General features: G+C 29.6%; 1 protein-coding gene across 1 annotated transcript; it reads right to left on the bottom strand.

Annotated features, from left to right (window-relative positions):
• Positions 1-7529: 7529 nt before the first annotated feature.
• Positions 7530-20981, bottom strand: LOC129960898 (vitamin K-dependent protein C-like). The gene is made up of 3 exons (XM_056074616.1): positions 20809-20981; positions 13475-13672; positions 7530-9541 (listed from the first exon to the last, which is right to left on the bottom strand). Exons 1-3 carry the CDS (start codon positions 20855-20857, stop codon positions 8136-8138), a joined length of 1653 nt encoding a protein of 550 aa, XP_055930591.1. The 5' UTR covers positions 20858-20981; the 3' UTR covers positions 7530-8135.
• Positions 20982-21704: the final 723 nt, after the last annotated feature.

Below are 21704 nucleotides of genomic sequence, written 5' to 3'. Positions count from 1 at the left end.
TAATGGGATGAAGTTACCTTCACCCCAGTGGCGGGACGTGCCTCCTACAGGTGGGGTTGTTCAGCGGAGATTGAATCTTATTCCTTGTTGCGACAATAGTGATTCTACAATCCTGCGTGTTTTGGCAGGGGGGAAGTAATTCTGAAATGGTTACAGATCTGCAGTTTTGACGCAAAAGATCAGATGACAAATTTTATTCATCTAGATGTTAGTATTTTGAATTTACCGTTCTCCAATTTACGAACATATATTTGACAAGTTTTATCTAAAATTTGATACCGATCAATAATTTGGATGTAATGAGCACATAACAAAATTCGTTTCCGCCTAACCTTTTTCGTTTTTTGAATGATTGTATTCACATACATCATATAGTAACATAATCATGATTCCAAAAATGGATTTTTCGGATTCAGGAGAAGTCTATTACAGAGATTCGTCAAAATTTCGAAATAGAATTTTTTCACGAATGTAATATTTTTTGTTTGTATACTTTGGATACAAGTAAATAGATTTAACAATAAAACCTGATTTTTTTTTATCATGATCGATTTTTTAAATTAAAAAGAAGCTATATGCTAGTTGTTATATTACTAGTTATTCCAATTACGTATGTTGCTACTAGAAGTTATGTAGTTAGTTCGTGAGATTTTTTATTTTGAGGAACATTATGTTTCCTGAAGGTAAGTTTTTGTATTATATGTTGAAGAGCCATGCCAAGTTTTCAAAGGTTACTTACAGTTACTTAAACTTCGATTGAAGTAGATAATCAAGCTGACAGACATATATTTGATATTATGCATTATTCATGCCTTCATCTGGTTTTGTATTTCCATATTTCGTTTTCATGAAGCTTTTTACAGAAATGTGCATTTTTCATCAGAGAATCAAAAGGGATATAAAGGTGTTGAAGGTGACAGAAATAGTTAAATGTTATAAGTGATCACAAGGCAACTATCCAAAAGCTAATTGAATTTTGAATCAACAATAAATTCACAACGGCATTATAAATATTAATGTGAGCCAGGAAATTTAAATAAAATGTTGTGAGGTTCATGTATTTGAAATTCAAAATGTATTTGAAATATATTTTGAGATAATATAAATTATATATTTTGATTAATTTGAAATCTTGAAAGCTGCTGCGCACACCAAGGTCGGGTTAAGCCATGCAAGGACATTAAGCCAATGCATGTCCTGATTAATTTAAAACCTCTCCATTGTCCAAAGCCAGATACTTTTTTGTGAATTTTATTTCATATCTACAAAAGCAATTTTAAACTGCTTTTACAGATATAAGCAATTAAATGGCAATATTAAACAAACTGAAATTACAAATTTAATTGTAGGTTACTTTCAAGAGAGGCGGTTTCAATATCTCGGATACTGAAAAAAAAATTAATAATACATCAAAATATGTGGTAAAATTTACAATTTTTTAACATCGATAGAGCTTTTATTAGTGAATCAACAAGCCAACTGCAAAATATTCTGATGGAAAAAACTTCGTTGCGATTGAATTAGAAAGCATATTGAAAATCATTACAATAATATTCTGAAGTCTAAGCGAGGGTCACAGTGGCTTGGTGGTAAGGTCCCGGTTTCAGGATCGAGACCCGAATTCACCGAAGAACCGTCGTGTAAGTGGATTTGGTACACGTCAAATTTGTCGGGGCCAAACGTCTTCTTCCCGGTAGTGAACTATGGAATTTTGGAGAAGGCGGTGCCATCTCAACACTATGGAAAAAACTACGGACTGCCCCAAAGCAGTCCTGGTGCTTTAAAACGGAACGTTAATATAACTGAAATTTAAACGATACTTGAATTTTGTTGAGTAAGTTTAGTACACAGCTCTTGTAAATCAAACGAAACCAGGAGATTAATTTATTTTGAAAATATCACAAGAGAAATCGAGATCCATAAGGCCTCTAAAATTATATGACCTTTAGTCAGTTGTCTGTTTTGCCTATTCGAACAACGGATCCTGGAGCATCCGCATCATAAATTCAATACCATATGATAGACTTTCTGGTGATATATATGAATCGAATTTTATTAGTTTTTAGCCTTGAAAGGTAGGGAAGATCGGGGCTAGTTGGCACCAGTGGAAAGTTGGCATTTGGAAAATAGCGCGATTAAAAACCATTAAATAACAGTAGAAGTAGGAAAAGAGTGAACAAGAAGTATGACTTCATATTCTCAGAAGTTTTTAGTCAGTTTCATATGAATCTGCTGACACTAGAGGTCAAGTTGTTATTTTTTGCTTGAAAAGTAATTATTTATCACTCACTTGATTTTCTTATGGAATATACAATATTAGCAATGAAGTTTATTGCTAATATTGTATATTCCATATTTATATTTATACATTTAGTATTTTGACGTTCATGAGCGTATTCATGAGAATATGTCTTTTAATTAATTTAATATTTCTTTTTAAAAAAATGGGATAAAAATAAAAAGGGCATGACGAGGCATGGTGGCATCAGGCAGGGCGAGGCACGTTGGAACCAGCGGGGCAAGTTGGCCTTGTGTTTTGATTGATGTCAAAGACTAATATCTTTTTTTTTTTTTCAGAGTCATGGTTAGAAACAGAAAGAGTACGGCAAATTGAATTTTGTATCTCGGGAAACCATTTCTGAAGCAGTAAAAGAGATATCTCATAAAGAATTGTATTCAAAAGCTGCTAAAAGTATGGGATAACTTTGTTTTCCCTAAAACGCTACTGCCAAAAGGCTTCAAAAGCGAAAGTGCCTATCAGCTACCTACCAACACGAAACTTTTTTCTGCTGTCAGGAGGAAGCATATCTCGGAGAATATGCAAAACCAGCCTCAGATGCTTATTTTGGTCTCAATCCGAAAAAAGTACGCAAATTTAATTATCAGTTTTCTTTTTTATTAAAACTGGAAGTGCCTGATGCATGGAAGTTTAGTTAGTTAGTTTAGCTATATTAACGGCCCGTTTTAAGCAACACTAGAACTATTTCGATACGGAACTCGTAATTTGAGCCGCGGTCAGATGACGGGGACGGCATCCGAACTGGCACCACTCTCTCCAAACTTCCACACGACTACGGGCATTATCAAAGGCTGGCTCAAGACGAGGAATAAGAAAAGGATAAAGGGATAGGCAGGCTTCTATTCTGACAGATAACCCCGTGAAAAATTCCTTTCAAACAAAAACCAAGCCGTTAAGGTCATAGGATTAAAAACAACTGTGGAAACCAAGACAAAAGTCGTACACAATAAAAGAAATTGAGAAGGCAAGCTAAAAAATAGGAAAGTGGCCGAACATGAAGAAAAAGAAAATGAAATTTAGGAGACAGATCTTTCATTCTGAATGGTGAAGAAGTGAAGAGGAATGGATGTCTCTCGATGAAGACTATTTTGATATCAACTATGATTTGATCGAGGACTCGGATTATTTGAATTTAGAAAAAGATCCAGAGATTAATGATTTTATATTAGTGAAACTGTTAACTGAGGATAACAAAATTTCAAAATTTTCCTGATTAAAGTTTTGAACCAAAAGAGTCCCCAAGAATATAAGGTAGATTTCCTCAAGAAAAGTTCTAAAATGATGAATGCTTTTATTTTTATTTATAACGCTGAAATAGCAGTTGTCCCAAGGGCTGATTCATGAAAGTTTCTGCCACTGCATTTGAATATTGGGGCAACAAAGAGATAAAAACATTTTTGAAATTTGAAGTCGATCTCATTGCTTGCATCTTGATTAAATGTTCCTAAAATTCGAAAAAGATAGTGCTGTTTTTAGTTAAATTCAATTATTTAAGTATTCAATTTAGTTCAATTTAACTATTCACTTTTATTCAACTTTAGTTCAAAAAAAGTTATTAAGAAAAGTACAAACATATAGTGCCAACCTGCTCCTCGTATGGTTCCAACGTACCCGACCCCGGGGTACGTTAGCACCGATGGAGTTAGCTCATTCAACTCGATATTGCTCGCTTAATTTTTAACCAAATTGTTATTAATTCCGTTTTATACTAGCCAAAGGATGTAAGAATGTGTTGGAATACATAACAGCTATTTAATCATTACAAAAAAAAATTTAAAAAATTCGCAATTAAAATTGGTGCCTCCCTGCCCCGGCCTCCCCTATATATTTCAGCAGAAAAATTAATTTTTTATGCAAAAGTCAACAGCAACGTGACAAGTGCTTTGATATTTCTATAATTTATTTATATAAAGCTTCTAAAAATTAGCGCTTTAACAGCAAAAAATATTTCTTTTTTTATTTTCATCAATCAATACAATTGTAATTTAAATTAACAGTAGCAAAATTTATTTTTAATTAATGTTTATTAAAGTACCTTACTTCGAAATACCGATAACAGATGGCAGCAATGAAAAAAAATGAGATGAACTGTGCAGGTATTTTTTTTTTCCAGTTCATTTATGGTTGAAAACAAAGCCAACAGAAGTTATTATTAATTTTAATAATTTAAAATTCAATTCACTTTAAGTAAAGACACAATTGCTGTTCTTCTTTCAAAACATTTTTATTGAACTCAATAGAACTGTTGAAATAATGAAATAATAAATAATAAAATATCAAGTGGAAAACTTCGAAATTTTATTACATGTTCGTAAAGCAATGAATGAACTTTTTTTTTTCGTAGAAATATTCGAAAATAATAAAAACTTCACTCCAAAGCTTGCATTCTGAGTTTAGATCCTATTCCTTGAAATTTTAACATAATTAAATATTACTTGGAGCAAAATATTGTGGAAGTAATTACACATTAAATCGAAGAAGATATTTGTACATGATTTTAAGATGTATATCTCATTTAAGTGTAGAGTATCTTTTAATTTAAAAAATCAAATTCAATTAATTCAAATTTAGTATTTTTGTGTTGATTATATTTTTTCAGTAAGTGCAAACTAATAACCTATGTTAATTGGTTTTCTTTTTCCTAAAATATTTTTATTTTTATTACTAGTTTCTTCTTTAATATAATTCATTAATTTGACAACTTAGTATTTTGGTTTTAGAATGAAATTTTCGATGGAATTTTATATCAGTGATAATGAAAGGATAGATGACACCAAGGACATAGCAATTTTTTTCACTCCATTAATTACTAATTTTTTAGTTCATTTTATAAAAATAACGGTCTATTATTTTTCAAACGTCTCTCTCCTTTTTCCACTTCGATATACCAGAGTTCCGATCTTAAAACATTTTAACATTTAAATTATTAATTTTTTTGTCAATTAATTAAATTGGTTCGATTTAGAATGTATCAAAAATACACTTCGGTTATAAAACATAAGAAAAAAAATCAAAAGTTGTTGAAAATCATCACTTAATGTAAATGCTTGAATCGTCGTGATATAATAAAGGGAATAGAATGTTTTTTTTTTGTATTTTTAATTTTTTTTTGTGTGTAAATACTATGACGCGATTTTAAAATTGCTTGTTTGAGTTACGTATATTTAGATATTATTAGCTAGACTCATGACGTCATGCCTTATAGATAAAAACGCGGATTCATTCGTTTCCGCCATGTCACCGTAAACATCGTTTCTGAAATTAGTCATTTACAATGAGTTCTGAAGTCATTCAATAAACGTAACAAGACAAAGCTATTTTTCTCTAAAAGTTACAAATCTGAAAAAACGAAAAAAGCATCCGCCACGTAACCAAGGAAAAAAAAAAGGAGTCATTTCATCATTTAGAGGAGAATGGGAGGGGATTAAAAATAATAATTTCACAAATCCATTTTCGGAGTTACGTTGAATGATTTCTTGAAATGTTTTAAATTTCACATATGTACACTCATGTACAAAAATATGTACACTCGTATTTAAAGTGATTCACAAGATGGTCTTCGTTGTATCATAATAATTCTTTATCTGAATATTTTTCTGCAGTTTTTCTTCACTTAAATTATGTGTAGGCCATTTAATACTTCACAACATCGTATTCTGTATTATAAGCTTTAAATAAGTTTATGTAATGAAAAAGAAACGGATTTCCTAAGAATTAATTATAATTATATTATTATAAATTTTATTTTAAAAACATGCTAGCGATCTTAAGTTTCTGAGATATCTGCAAAAATCTAAAATGCTCTGCAAATTTCAGAGATATTTTAGTATCGTATATTTAGTATCGTTTAGTATAGCTTATCATATTTCATTAGTTTTTGGATGTTAAAAGATTTTCTAGAAAGATAGAGCGAGAAGCATTATTCATTTCCATTTTCATCCGAAAATGTTATCCAATTAAATTGTCACAGTTAGCTTGAATAACCAATAGATGTGTTCATCCGCGAATGCAATTTGGAAAAGATGAAAATTTTGTTGATAAAATATCTGATTATCTGATTTTATGTACGAGCATTTCTTGTATGTGGATTATTTAAGACTTCTTGCAATTGTTAAATGATACTTTTCTGTGCATCCTAAATATTCCATTGAGAAACTTTGGAAGCACTTACCTATCAGAAACTCTGGACATTGTTGTGTTACATAATATTTTTTGTATGTAAATCGACATAACTCTCCTACGGATCTTATACGCAATATTAATGATAATTTAGACTTTCCGACATTTTACTATCTGGCATTCGACAATCAGTTCAGTTTTAATCGTGTGCATTTCTAATGCTTTTAAAATAACTTTATTTCAATCTATTTGTTTTATGTTTGTAAGGAAGAAATTTTGTTATCGATTTTTCATCCATTTTCTGTTGTGCTGTAATGTTGAAATTCTATACATTTGATAAGAGTATGCCATTTTAATATTTTAAGAACTTAATTATCATTTATCGTTAAATTTAAAATAAAATTCTCTTCCACTCTAGTGGTGTCACGTGGTGGCGAATCTGATAAAAAGATTAATTGCTAGATTTCATAATATTTATAAAAATTAACTGTAATTTGAAAAAATTCTTCTTTTTAGGACATTAAAATACGCTAATAAAAATTGCTTTCATTGAATTTATTTTTTAAAATTCCTCAGCAATGAATTCCAGTATTTTAAATAATTAATATCAAAATAAATTTATTGTTATTAACAAAATATATACTTTCACATTTAATTTCAAAGAATTGTATTTTATGAATTTTTATACATTATTTCATGTCTTAGTACCTCTAAAGAAAGACATCATACAAGTAAAAAATTACTATTGAACACTTAACTTGAAAGAAAAAAGATTCGGTATAATACCAATTTTTAACATAATAGAATTCAGTTTTAAATTAAATTTTAAACGCAATGATAAATGACAACGCAGACAAACAATTTTCATTCTTTTAATTTGTTAAGAAGAGATTCAGATTTCAATGATAGAAAAGATGAGCGGGGTACTTCTGATGAAGTTATGAATCTTGCAAGATTTGTGGTCAAATTAATTCAGAAAATTGGATACTAATCATTCAAACAGGCCTTTTTTTACTTTTACAACTTGTGGATAAACAATTTCTGTGATTTTTATCTACGGAAAAATTAATTTCAAAAATAATTAAAAATAAAAATTATTATTGGGCTGCAAAAAGTGGAACACGTGAAAGACATTTTATTTTTAAAGTTGAAAAAATTAAAGTAAACAAACTAAAAGTTATCCATAACATCACAACACGGAAAACTGCAAGCAGGATTAAGAATCAATCAAAAACGGTTAATCAAAGTTGAACATTTTATTGTAGTTTACCGTGAGTTAGTTGAAAAGAAAAAGCTCCAGTTTAATATACTCTATTTTTCCTTGAAACATGAAACATCTTGGAAGAATAAGTATAGATTCACACAATTCTAGTCAAATATTCGCCTACATTTAAATGCAAATGCTTCATCATGATATGATAGCTAATGAATTATTAAGAAATCCTATTTTCTATGAATACACTCTGATTTGCTTCTATGCTGCTTATAACCTGTCAAGCATAATTTCATATCTAAATGTATGAATAAACATTTTGCAGATTTTTATCAGTTTCACTTTCACGTTTTCTCTTTGCTGTGAAGGATTTCTAATATCATAGTATATTGTGTTTCCTAAGGATGTCACATTTTATTTTTATTTTGCAGAACTAAGCAAATCGGAATTTGCCCAATATTGTAAAAGTGATATCAGTCAAATACCTTTATATGAGAATCAATTTCAAGGTGTTAGTTTCCCGGAAATAACTGATTGAATCCATGGCACATAATTTTCAACTCGTGTATATACTCCAAATTTCTTAGGCGTTGAACAACCTTCTCCCCAGCTAACTACTCCAATTAAATACCAGCTGTTCAATTTCTGAAGTACAAAGGGTCCGCCACTGTCCCCTGAACATGTATCTGGTCTATAACTTTCAGCATACCCAGCACATAACATGTTATCAGTAATTGCGTAATTGGTAGTTTCTTGACAGGAGCTATTATTTACTAACGGTAAGAATGCTTCTTGAAGTGTCAAAGCCATGATCGAATCACGCACACTTACTCTTCCCCAACCAGTTACAACTCCTAGAGTTCCAGCTGGTATTGAATCCATGAATCCAGCTGGTGGTAAACAAATCGGTAGTATACTTGGTTGAAAGATCAGCGATTCGTTTAGTTTTGCAAGAGCAATGTCATGCTCATTAGCTAAGTTTCTTGCAGTCGAATCAAGAACAAATTTCGGATGGATAAGCAAACTTTGTATCATTCTCACTACCTCACCTTTCTCAAACTGCCGTCGTTGTTGTTTACCAAATTTTACTTTAACCTTTTTGTAAATTTCTTCTAATGACATGAAAGAGGAATTTAACTTGTTGGCATCTCTAAAGCAATGAGCAGCCGTGACAACCCACTTCTCAGATATAAGACTACAACCACAAAACGGAGGCTCTCTATCCATAGATAGCATACACATCCATGGTGCAGATAAAGGAGCTGCTCGGTTGCCATCAATAACTCGTCGCCATCGTCGTGCAGTATTGACGGGTTGTCCACACGCAAATCCTGACGGCAGACGAGTGACTTTCTCTGCCTTCACTATCATACTTTTTGCCACAGAACATTGAGGAATGTTTTTTTCTTGCACTATGCATGTATAATTACCTTCATCTGCTTTGTGTATATTAGTTATATTTAAATTGTATTTAGAATATGCACCATGCTTATCGGATATTGTTTCTCCGTTTTTTAACCAATGTATCTTTGTTGAAAGTGAACTAATTTCACACGAAAGCGTTACATTTGAACCAAACATAGTAGATATATTTGTTTCGGTGTCCTTAAAAGTCAAATTACACTTTTCAAGCGTCAATTCAGATGAATCAGTTTGATCCAGTATCATTTTAACAGCTCTTAAAATAACAACCTCATCAGAACTAAATGTTAAGCATACATACATGCCTGGAGTTTTTGGTGAAATCACAAGCGTGTTGTTATCACTAAATGTGTTGGTAATGAAAGTGCCATTTGTAGTCCAAAAGTGCTGAGCATCTGTAATTGTTGTGTCCTTTGCACAGCTAATATTGACTGCTCTTCCTGGTTGAAGAAGAATCGATTCTATTTCAGCGGCAGGACACCTTTGATCTATATAAATAATAAATAAATCTGATAATAGAAAGGAAGCAAAAGGATAATAATACAGTTTTTACAGGTATACATTTAAGTACTGAATATTTGTATAAAATTAATGTTATGATGGAAAATGATTGTATACTTCAAACGTTTATATATATATTGGCAATAAAAAAAGGCAGCGTCACAGCCTTATTTTTTATTGGCATTTTACAAAGTGCTGTTATATCAAAATAAAAGGCTTTTAAAAAAATTTTATTATTATTTTAGACATTTCAGACATTTAACAGAAAGAGATCTAATGTAATATTTATTTAGACTATTTTTTTAATAACGAAATGTCTTTCGATAATACATACAAACAAAAAAACTGTAGTTCCTAAATACACCTTGCAATTATTAGGATTGTTTATAATAGAAAAATATGTATTTCAATAACAAATGCATACTACAAGATGGATTAATTACCTGTTTTAATCATAAGGTGTAGTTAGAAGCACTAGTTAGAAATTTATTTAAGAGTACTAAGAAATTTAATTTAATTTGAAAGTGCGACAAATTTCAACATATTAACGCTTTGCTTTTGAAGATATTTTCACTCGAGTTACTGCAACACAGTAAGCTATGATCGAGAGTCACCTCTCGAGTGCAAAGAGTTAAACCTTTTTTTTTCAAACAGCAAAGTTTTGTTTATTGAAATGAAAAGTTTATCCTATTCGTTATGTCAGAAGGCAGTAGTTTGGCATTTTCTAAGCTTTGCATAATTTTATGATCTTTTAAGGTTATTTCCTCTTTAGATTTGTCAAATCTTAAACGAAATTGTTTCTTGGTCTGCTTTATTGTTGGCGTATGGCGTAGCAATGGCGTATATCTTTGCAGCTTTGCTTGCTTCTGTAAAGATGCAAGAGCATCATATCAAGACTTTGTGGAGTAGCAGTTCTGACAAAGTGCAAAATGTTTAACTCTAGAAAGACAATGTTTTTCGTATACCTAGAAAGATTAGAAGCGGTTATTTTGACCGCTCTTTCTAAACTACCCCAAACAAATTTTTTTCATGATTTTTTGCTAAAGCAAGTTGTATAATATAGATTTAATAATTAAATTTTACATTATTATCCAATTTTCTTCTGTAATATGTAGTCACCGTGGTGTTATTATGCTTGAGAATTTTCTTTGAGTACTTCTTTTTTTGATTTTCAGTTACTAGAGTAATTTGTACTATATTTGACAATACGAATTAGACTTTCCACTTCATAAATTATTGGTTTACTTTAAAATGAACAATAAAAAAAAACTTCGTTTGAGCATTCTTACTTATATTATGAAACGACTCTGCCAAGTTTCATATTACAAACTTTCCAGCGGTTTCATCAATAAATCTATTTAGTGTTTTTTTTTCTGTATATAGACATTAACAAATATTTTTATCGAACATATCTCAATCTGTTATCCCCAATTTAACACTGAGATTTTCCAGTTTTTGAGGTCTATAGCATATAAATGGATTATCTTTCTTTTGGAATTGTTTCTCTTCAACTGTTACGTTTTAACCTGACTTTAATAAAACAAACAATTTTCATTATTTGTGTTCCAGATCTCTAGAAAAACTGGATCTGTTAAACATTATTTGAATCCTGCAGATTTGAGATCATACCGTAAATATTTCATGATTTCTTTGAATTCATTTCGAGTCATTATTTCAAGGATAAACTTTAGACTCCAAGTAACAAATCACAGATTGTTCTTGAAAATACCTTTAAAAATAAAAGTATCTAATCCGTTTAAAATTATACATCAATACGGATTATGTTCTGCTTTTAAACTCGTTCATTTTACTCATTTTGAAAGAGAGAGAGATGTTCTTGACCTTTTTTTTTTGCAGTATTTTTCTTCGCTTTTGAATCTTTCCATTCTTATCCTCAACTTGTTTCTTGTGAAGTACTTGTATGTGAGATATCGAAGCTTATCAATGAATGTTCTTCATTTTCTGATTCAAAGAAAAAAATTGCTTTGTGATATTTCGGCAAAAAATGAGCATTCGATGTTGTTGAAGTTTACTCGATATCACCGTCAGGAATATATTCTTCTTGAGATAAATAAGATTTTAAATCCAAGTCAGAATACATCTCATATAAATTTCGATTACAAACTTTTTTGAGATAGATTTCTTTTAAAAAAGATTCTTTGTGACTCACGATGGAAAATATCGGTGGAATAGATAAAGAAATGAGTATATAAACTGAAAACCGTCAAAAGGAATGAATATTAGGTATTTGGTTCAACACAAAAAATGACCAATAAGTGACCAATAAATGCTTGGAACCACCAAATTCATTTATTTATACTCCTTCTAATCAAATCAAATTCAAATGTTTGTAAAATTATAAATAGTGCGCACATAAATTTAAAATAGAATAGAAAACACATCATAATCTGCGATATTTTTTCTACAGTCGAAATAACCACAATATGTCTTTCTAGGTATACACATTTATAGTGTCGATAATAATGAGATAAAACAATCTTTCCTCCACATATTTTTTATAAATAATCAAGATAAGTCAATGAATAATTAAAAAATTGAAAAAATAAGCAAGGAAAATATGAACGTTTGAAACTTGTTTGCGATCGAAATGACCGCTCTTTAAATGCTTGTATTCGTTATTATTTGTTTCCATTTGGTTTCGTGAATTAGTTGGAAGTTTATGTAGTGAAATTGCATAACTTTTCTGAATGATTCCAATTTTTGTCGTTATGTTATAAAGTATGCGATATGGTTTTGTGAGGGCATAAGTTTAAAAATTTCAGAAAAAATTTTGAACATGTATCGTGTCACATCAAAATTTAGAACATGTGTTAATTTCTTGTGTAATGTCACAGGACAGAGTTAAATATGGCACGATTAAGAGTTGAGCATATTTTACTTTTACACGTCTTTAAAAATAACAGGCAGAAATTAGAAAAAGTCTTAGTTAAGCAAATGCATATTTGGATTCTTATTAAGATTATAAATGAAATTATTTCAGTAATGAAACAAAGCAATTTTTATATCCATAAAATATGGTCGTTTCAAGCATTCAGACTTCAGAACATTAAAATTAGGTTTTACTACAGTGTTAACATAAATGAATGACAGGATTTTAAAAATTTATATTTTCAAAATATAAATAGTGATACAAGAAAATAAATGAAATAGCCCTGAATTTCGCTTTTTAGCATCGCCCACAAGTGACAATTAAGACAGTTCATGCACATCACTATCAATATTGCAGCACATTGCTATTATTAACACATTGCTATCAATATTACAGTACATTAAATGGAGATTTTCTTGTTCTATTTTTTTCTGTTCTGGCCGCGACGAATTTTTGTCCTTTTTCTATGTTTGACATTATTAGATTCTTTATACGCTTTGCATTCCCGTTTTTAAAATCGATCATATGACGGATTTCTTAATTAATATTCCATATGTCAGACTTTTTTTGAAAAAGGGATTTTAATGACAATTGCATAAATACTACACTCTACCTTGGAAAATAAAATCAAGGATTTTTTTTTGACGCCAATCTGAACTTTTATTTTCGACAAAAATACGATCATTCCAATACCATATAAATATATATTGTTTCAAAATATAAATATTTGAACATTTACCATTTTTTTCAACTTATTAAAAGAATTGTTGCTGTTTTTGACAACAAATCCATAGCGTCAAATCGAAACTGTAAGTTAGAGAAATCTTAAAATAATGATTACCGCGATGCATGGAAATTGTAACTCGCTGACCTTATTAGATTGCGCACTGATTGAAGCTCTTTGACCAATTGTAACCTAGTTTAGATGCCCTTTTTTAATATAAATTTCAATTTTTTTGACAATTTTCAATAGAAAGACAATAATATTTATTTATTTTTTCCTTTTAATATGAAGAACAGTTCCACTTACCATTTGATACACATGTCGGCTCTGACACGGACCAGTGTCCATCAGTTTGGCAATGTGACACATTGCTCCCCCGAAGTGTAAAACCAGCATCGCAGGAAAAAACTGCCGTCACGCCTCCTCGGGACTGAAATCGAACTTTTCCATTTTTTAAACTTAGGGATTTTGGGCATTGTTTCTCGACTTCTGCATGACAGATATCTGGAAAAAAAAACTAAGGCATCAAAACTGAATCATCATTTTTTTAAAGAAGCATTAGACCGAAAAATAAAATAAAAAATATTTAAAATCAATTAATTGCTTTTCTTTACAACGGTAAACACCGTGAAGTTTATAGAATCTTATAAATTAATGCAGAGAGAGGTTGAGTGAGTCTTATACAAAAGCAATTCCACTTTTTCAACATAATTAGTACTTTTGATCTTATTTTTTTGTTCGTATTTCTTTCTCTTATCAATTACTAGTCGTTTGAGGTGACCAGCTGATTCCTCGGGATTATCGGTTGCGTTTGCTTTTGATTACACGTATGGATAATTTAATATTCTTGATTCCCCCAAGAAAATATTTTTAGGCCTCAAACTGTGTCAGATATTAAAACTGCGTTATTTTAATAACCTTATATCTGTTCTTTTCATTGTATATCTGAAACATCCTAATTGAGTTAAACCCCATGATATAATGCTAAAAACGTAACTGCTCGGGTAACTTATCTTCTAGCTTTTATGATACTGAAACTCCACTTCTTTTCCTGTAATCTATATATATATTTTACATAATCCCTCTTCTTTCCCTTTCACCAATGGAAGAAAATCAAGCGAGTAAATATTTGCTGAAACCATTAAAACAATTTGTTTCAGTGCAAAAATAGAATCTATTGTTGAAAATTATACAAAAAATTAATCGCTCACAAATTAAATTGGTATAATTACAAAGAAATTTTAAAAATTTTTAAAAATGTGCCAAAAATCAGTTTTGTTCAATGCTATTTTCAGGAGTTATTTTTAGGAATTATACTATCTTTAAGAGGAAAATGCTAAAACCTTGTTTAATTTTTAATTAATTAAAATTCTAATTGAAATTTTAAAAAATCGCTCCTAGATGCACATTCTCACCCTCCAAAATACATCTGTGTTAATTTGGTAGCTGAAGAAGAAACGATCTGCTCTTCAGAGCCCAAACACACACACTCAAGCACATACACTTTTGCCTTCATTATTATTAGAAACAAAAAATTATATATGTAATAAAATTATTATAATTTTGCCATGAATTAATCACAACTGATTTAGCTGATGGTGATTCTAAATGATTACCTTGATTAGAAATGACTGTCATTTTTTTTTTACAAATAATGATAGAACGAATAAATGTAAAAGCAGTATAAAAGGAAGCTAACGCTTTTGTTTGCGTACATAACATTTATTCTAAGTGACTGACCATTTACCCACGGAGCGGTAATCCAAGCGGTAACCCATTTGATTCTAAGTATTTTGAAGTATCTTCGCAGGCACTGATGCCTGTAAGCTATTTGTTTCTACTTTTAATACATTCTTTTATCATTACTTGTCAACTGTATATACTACATTTCTAGCCTACTGGATGTACATGCAGAACTGGCATTGCATTCCTGCCTACTGTATGTATATGAAGAATTTTCATCGCATTAATGGCGTGCTGGAAATACAGAAGAATCTAGACGATTAAAATAAATATTTGAAATAAGCAAACTACATAATTTTCAATATGGTCTTCTAAATCTACCATTACTTTTTATTTTCTCGTATACGAGGTATTGAGAAAGTATTTTAATTATCAAAAAATTCGAATTCGAGATTTTGATGAATCTCCACGTTTTAGAACTCCCTGAGATCGAAAAACATATTTTTGGCGTTATGTCTGTCTGTGAACACGATACCTCAAAACCGCATTAAGTTAGACGGCTGAATTTAGGTATATAGAATTACAACCAAACTTGCAGATTTCAGTCAAATTTTGAATGAAACGCATTCACAGAAAATCTGTCTGGCTGTTTGAGTACAAGTGAACTTGATAATTACAGCTCAATTAATTACCAGCTATTGATTGTAACCAGCCAAATGAATAATTTACATAATATCGTCAATAGTTCAGATGAATTAATAAAGTTTTTATGGACATTGATTAAAATTACAAATTTCAAACTGTTTATTTAAAAAAGCCGTTTTAGCAGCAAGAAATGAAGTAGATGATGACATTAATTTAAAAATACAAGAACAAGGAACTTGGGAAGGAAAGAATATATAAAATCAATGTATTCGTTGATTGAGGCAAATGAAAGTGTTAATTTTTCCACTGAATTTTTGAATCAGATACAAGTGCTGAGTAATGTTTTACATTGTTTAATATTAAATATAGGATCGACAATTTTTTGTTAAGAAATTTATTCACCAAGGTTATGTAATAAAACAAGAATGAACTGACATAGTTATCAAATTTCTTAATTGAAGCAAAAATAATGTCAGGAAAAGATAAAAGATAAACAATATTTATGCTCACGATTCTACTGATACCATCTATCGAACTACAGTTTCAATTCAAAATACTGCCATTTCCAATAATATTAACTTTTAGATCATTATAAATAAAGTGCGAAGACAAATGTTAAGATATTGCGATATTAATTTAAAAGCATCATGCTTTTCACACATTCAGTTATATGTAAATTAGTCAAGAATGGAAAACCCCGAGAAATTACATGTCTACTAACCAAATAATAAAAAATAGATCATAAGCAAAATTTCAAAATAATGAGTTAATTAATTACGAAATAAAGTGAAAACAAAATTAAATAAAAGGCAGAATTGTCCTTCACTAAATTAAATACAACTGTATTATGAATATTCTGATTTAGTTTAACTTTAAAGTTACTGTATTTAATGACTTCTTTTTAAAATTTGATAGCAGGTTTTATCTGACTGAAGAGAAGGTAACTCCAGATGCTTTAATAAATAATTGATTAGTTTCGGACGATTTTGAAATAAGGAAGCATATACGTGCTCCGTTGCCAGGCAACGGTGATACTTGTACCTCGTTGCTAGACAACCGTGAGGCAGAGAGCATCTGTCCCTTAGTGTTTTGATTTTTTTTTATATATTTTAGCAAGCCTTTTATTGATTTTAAAAGAATTATGAACTTGTTTTATTCATATTAAAGAATTATTACCGCTAAAATCGCCTGTCAATATTATTTGCATTTTCTACTAAATAATAAATAAGCAATATTGTATTTGCGAAGAGTGAATTATAAATAGTGAGAAATTTAAAGTAGCGAATTAAAGACATTTTTAAAAAACGTAAGTCCACCATTCAGATTTAAATGAAGACAAGGAAAGTACAGATTTCGCGAGCAAATAAAATATTTTTTTAATGTTACGGAACAAGAATGCGTGTGAAAATCTGCTGTCAGAAGTCTTTAGAAAAATGTCAAAAGGAAATTTTAAAACTTTGTTTTTAATTAGAGAAAAATTTATTTAATTAATTATCTTCAACTGTTCTTTAAAACAATTCTTTACTTCAACATTTGTGAACAAAATTTGCAGTACTAATATAACAAATATTAATACCTTATGTAAATAATTAGATATGGGCAGTTTTTAAAAATTATCTATTTTCAATAGATAATTTAATTCTGTCTAAAACACATTTCCTAAACACATATGATAAAAGGATTTTATATATTATAATATTTTATAGAAAGGTAGTTTTTGGATTAAAAATATTATGCACGAAAATATTTTAATCCGAGGAGGTGTATCAACTAGTTATTTTATAAAGTCCAGTCTACTCGTTTGACTATAAAATTACTTGATTTAACATCATAAGTTTAAGATTTTAATGCTATCTATTCAATCGGAAATTAATTTACATATTCTTAAAGAAATTCATGTATTTTTTGTTAGGTTATATCTTCTTTAATTTGAAGCTGGATCTTGAAACATACTAAATTACTATCCAGGCTTGTGCAGTAAACTAAACCATATGGAGCAACCGGCAGGGTGGGGTGTTTAGAATATTATACTTATCACAATTGCAAAAAATTTGCTTTTTTAGGTATTTAATGGCTGTTATAAAACTGTAAGTTGATTTTAAAAGATCTTATAATTTAGAAGGAAAAAAGAAATGATTCAGCATTTGTTTGCAATTTCATTTAATACATTTTTTTTGTAATTTGTTAATATTTTGCAATCAATTTAAATTTGATAATTTTCAATTTCGGAAAGATTGAAACTTAGTAATATCTTTGCGTTTGTGTAACTAATTCAGCTTGAGTTAAATTCAATGGAACCGTGGTTCCCAGTATTTTTGCCAGTCCTATGATTACGTCAATGCTCATTCATATCTTAATTTCTAAATTCACTGACATGCCGTCTTTAGATTGGAATCCATCGCACATCTTGCAAGAGAGAAAAGTACGTGATCTCGTTGCTAAACGTAAGATAAATACCCCGTAATAAACGTAAGATAAACGTAAGACAAACGTAAGTTGTCATATGACTGTGACTCCATTGAAAGCTGTTATATCTCAATAGAAAAATATACTAATTTTCAATTTTGATTATTTAAAAGTTATTTTGAAGTAAAAATTTCCGCTTCAAATTATTTTATGTTATTATTTATTAATTTTGACATTCATTTAACATTTAAGTAGAAACAGAGAAAAAAATATTTCTAAATGAAAATTAAAATTCATTTCAAAAACATTTATAAATTTGTACAATTTATAACTACTAACGAAACGCTGATTTGTGGAAATCAATTGAGGTTATTTTGCATACGTAGAAATTTCTTAGTGTGCTGTATCGTTTCCTGCAAAATAATTAAAATTCTCTTACATAAATAAAATTCAGACATCAGATATAAAATCATATTTCGAGGAAATATAAATAATTAGACAAATTTTGCCAAACATATTTTCAGCTGTTACCCCTGCTATTAAAATAGCAAAAGTGGTATAAAAGGCAGATGCAGTAAAGCTTCAATTATCTGAAAACTAATTATTGGGATAGGCAGTTATCCAGATTGCATTGAGAAAAAAAAAAATCTACAAGCGAAATTTTCTTGCATAAAAACAACAACTCACTTTGATATTTTTAAGTAGTGATATTTCAATATAATATGGAAATATACAAAATGTAAACAATAATGTTACAAATAAATTTCGTTTTTTCTCCTAAAAAATAGCTTTTTTCATCAGTTATCCGGGTATTCGATTATACGAATCACGTCTGGACTCAGTTTATCCAGATAATTGGAATTTTATTACTATTTTAAGTAATAAGAAGAAATAAAATAAGTATGTGATCTTGTAACCCTTAAAATTCCTTTTACTTCAGTATGGGAACGATAGTTCTGTTCCGTCAATTTTTATATGGTGTAAATTTACGTGGTATCATAGCTGAATGTACCAAAACATCTGCCACCAAACATCTGCTCACTGTTTTTACCGAGCATTTGTAAACTGTTTTTTCTCTGAACTATTACAACACTGTTGCAAGATGTACAACATATTCCAAAATTAAATTGATGCATGCGTTTCATGAACATGAATTGATTTTTTTGCAGGATACACAGATATAATAAAAAAATTGTCCTTTTTCTAGCACATTTTTCAACTTTCTATGTTCAAAGATATAACATGCTTGTTGATTATGTTTTTCATCCTCACCAGATAAATAATTAAAAATGGATCTTCTACTTTTTCAAGTCTTATATTTACTTAAAATGAAGAGTTGTTTGCGATAAATGATTTCATAACAATTCATTTCAAAATTAAATTTAAAAAAAAACGTATGTATTACATAGTTTCCATATGAACAAAAACGGGAAAATAGATCCAAGGATAGTTCTTCAGGAGTTTTTAGACTTTTTAAAGAGGTGCATTAATTAGTACATTGAATAGTACTAGTATATTCTAGGTGCTATTATATACTTAAGATTTTAAAAGATTAAAGTTATCACCCTGAATATCTTAAAGATATAGCACGATTGTTAATTGCGTTTTTCGTCTTTCTCTCTTATTACGACCAAATATAATAAAAAATAAATACGACTGTTTTGTACAATTTCAAGAGTTCTCTCGCATTTAGTGACAAAGAAGCGTTGATGTGCGATAATTAGCATCGTAATAGTTCATATCAACTTTAAAAAAAAAAGGCATGCGAAATTTCCTCGTGTCCAAAATGGGATGATATATTTAAGGACAGAAGTTCCTAGGCTTATAATTAAAGTACTACTACGTTGAAGAATGTTATTGAAAATTACAACTACGTTGAAGAATGTTATTGAAAATTACAACTACAACTTTGAAGAATGTTATAATAAATTGTAGCTATCACTGTGAAAATATTTTCATTCGTCGAATTCTTCCATCAATGATCAAAATTGATAATTTTAAGAATTCTCACAATTGTCTAAAATCAATTTAAATAATTAACAGATGATATACACTTTTATAATATTACACTTAAAATAATGTACAAAGTTCATTATATGTGCAATGTTGCTGAATGACACATAAAAATAAAAGAGATGATTGCGCCAATCTTTCTAGAAACTTCAGGACTTTTTAAAAATGCATATAACATTGCAGCAACTATTTTTTGATTTTCTTCATTGTAACTAATTTGATAAAAATAATTATAAACTATCTGAATTTCCCTCAATTAATCTATCATTAATGGGCCTTTAAAATATTTAAATTTAGACAAAGAAATTCTTGTTTAATGAAAGTGGATGTCACTCTTATATTTGACAGGCTATTTTATAAATAATCTCAATGAAATGAAAGCGAAGAAGCTTTATGCGAGCTAATCTAAATAAGGCTTTGTCACAGATGCATTTGTTTTCCATAATATAAATAAATGAAATAAATAAGAGAGTTTTTATATCACCCATCGAAAACTAAAAACAAAGAAAGAAAAATCTTGATCACCTTTGTCGGATTCGTTAAGTCTTTTAAGAAGGTAACAATTCTTTCAAATACAGTCATATAACAATTATTCGTTAATTTTCTTTTTAACAAATGAAAGTGATAAAAATAACCTTTCACTCTTCTTATTCTTCAACAGTTAATTTACTTTAAAGAGAATCAGAATTTCTTAAACAAAGAAGATGATTTGGGAAAACTCTTCCTTCTCTTAACATTACCGAGCTAATTTCGCGAAAAATCCTATCTACTGTAAAAGGGAAAGCGGAAGCCGTGGCCAGTTTTTTCGGATTTACTCGATCTTCTGAGAAGGAAAAGTAGCCTTTCGGAAAGTGGCACAAGCCCTGTTGAAAGAACTTATTTGGGTTACTTACTGAATACGATGAGGAACAGGTTTAATCTCACACAGTCCAGCAGATCCATCAGAGGCTGCTATATAGGTGACCTTGTCAAAGAGAAAAGCTACTCGGATGAAAACCACTGGTAGTTTAGAAGGCAAAAGAACAATATTTCTTTTAGGACAACGCTGTTAGTGACGCTGCTTCCACTTAAGGGTGGAACCTTTATTTGTAAGGGAGCAATCAGGATATGTAGGTGAGCTAAGATGCGCTCAGTAATGTGCGCATACATGACTTGAGAGATATAAAAAAATATTAGAAGGTAACTTGTTTTCATATCTTGCAGCATAGTAAACGTGGAGGAATTATGCAGCGAATCGGAGAAAAAAAATCTTATTTTATTATTTAATTTTTTGGTGAGAAGATTAACATTTACATACTTGCATTTGGTTTTGAACATTTTTTACTCTTTAAATGCCATGTTATCACAGTTCAAGGAAGTGTTTATAAGGCTTTTTAAATACTCCATTTCTTTAGGCGTTGTGGTTACCGAAATATTATGTGACAAGGTTTAGTATGGTAGAAACTTCAAAATATGAAGAATTAAAGAATACTTGTGATTTCGGTAATCGAGGGTCGATCGCAAAATTTTTTGAAAAAATTTATCTAATAATATTTAAAATTTATTATTCTTATTAAGTTTTATTTTTGAAGATTTTGAAACAAAGGATGGCAACAAAGTTGAAACATTTTTTTTCTTCCTATTTATACACTACATAATTATTGTTTATTTGTTTTAATAAATTTTAACTTTTAGATATGAATCAAAACTTCATTACTGAGGATAGTTTCAAGCATAATTGAAAATAATGAAACATTGCTTTAAATAATAAAGAAGTTATCACGGACAACGAAGCAATAATTGGATGAAA

The sequence above is a fragment of the Argiope bruennichi genome, chromosome X2 (genome assembly GCF_947563725.1).
Source record: "Argiope bruennichi chromosome X2, qqArgBrue1.1, whole genome shotgun sequence".
Taxonomy (NCBI): Eukaryota; Metazoa; Arthropoda; class Arachnida; order Araneae; family Araneidae; genus Argiope; species Argiope bruennichi.
This window is presented reverse-complemented; position numbering and strand designations above follow the sequence as displayed.

Coding starts and splice junctions, on each gene's coding strand:
- LOC129960898 (XM_056074616.1), bottom strand. CDS start 20,857: ATGGATCTGCTGGACTGTGTGAGATTAAACCTGTTCCTCATCGTATTC. Junction 13,673..20,808: donor CCTGTTCCTCATCGTATTCA/GTAAGTAACCCA, acceptor TTTTTTTTCCAG/ATATCTGTCATGCAGAAGTC. Junction 9,542..13,474: donor GCCGACATGTGTATCAAATG/GTAAGTGGAACT, acceptor TTATTTATATAG/ATCAAAGGTGTCCTGCCGCT.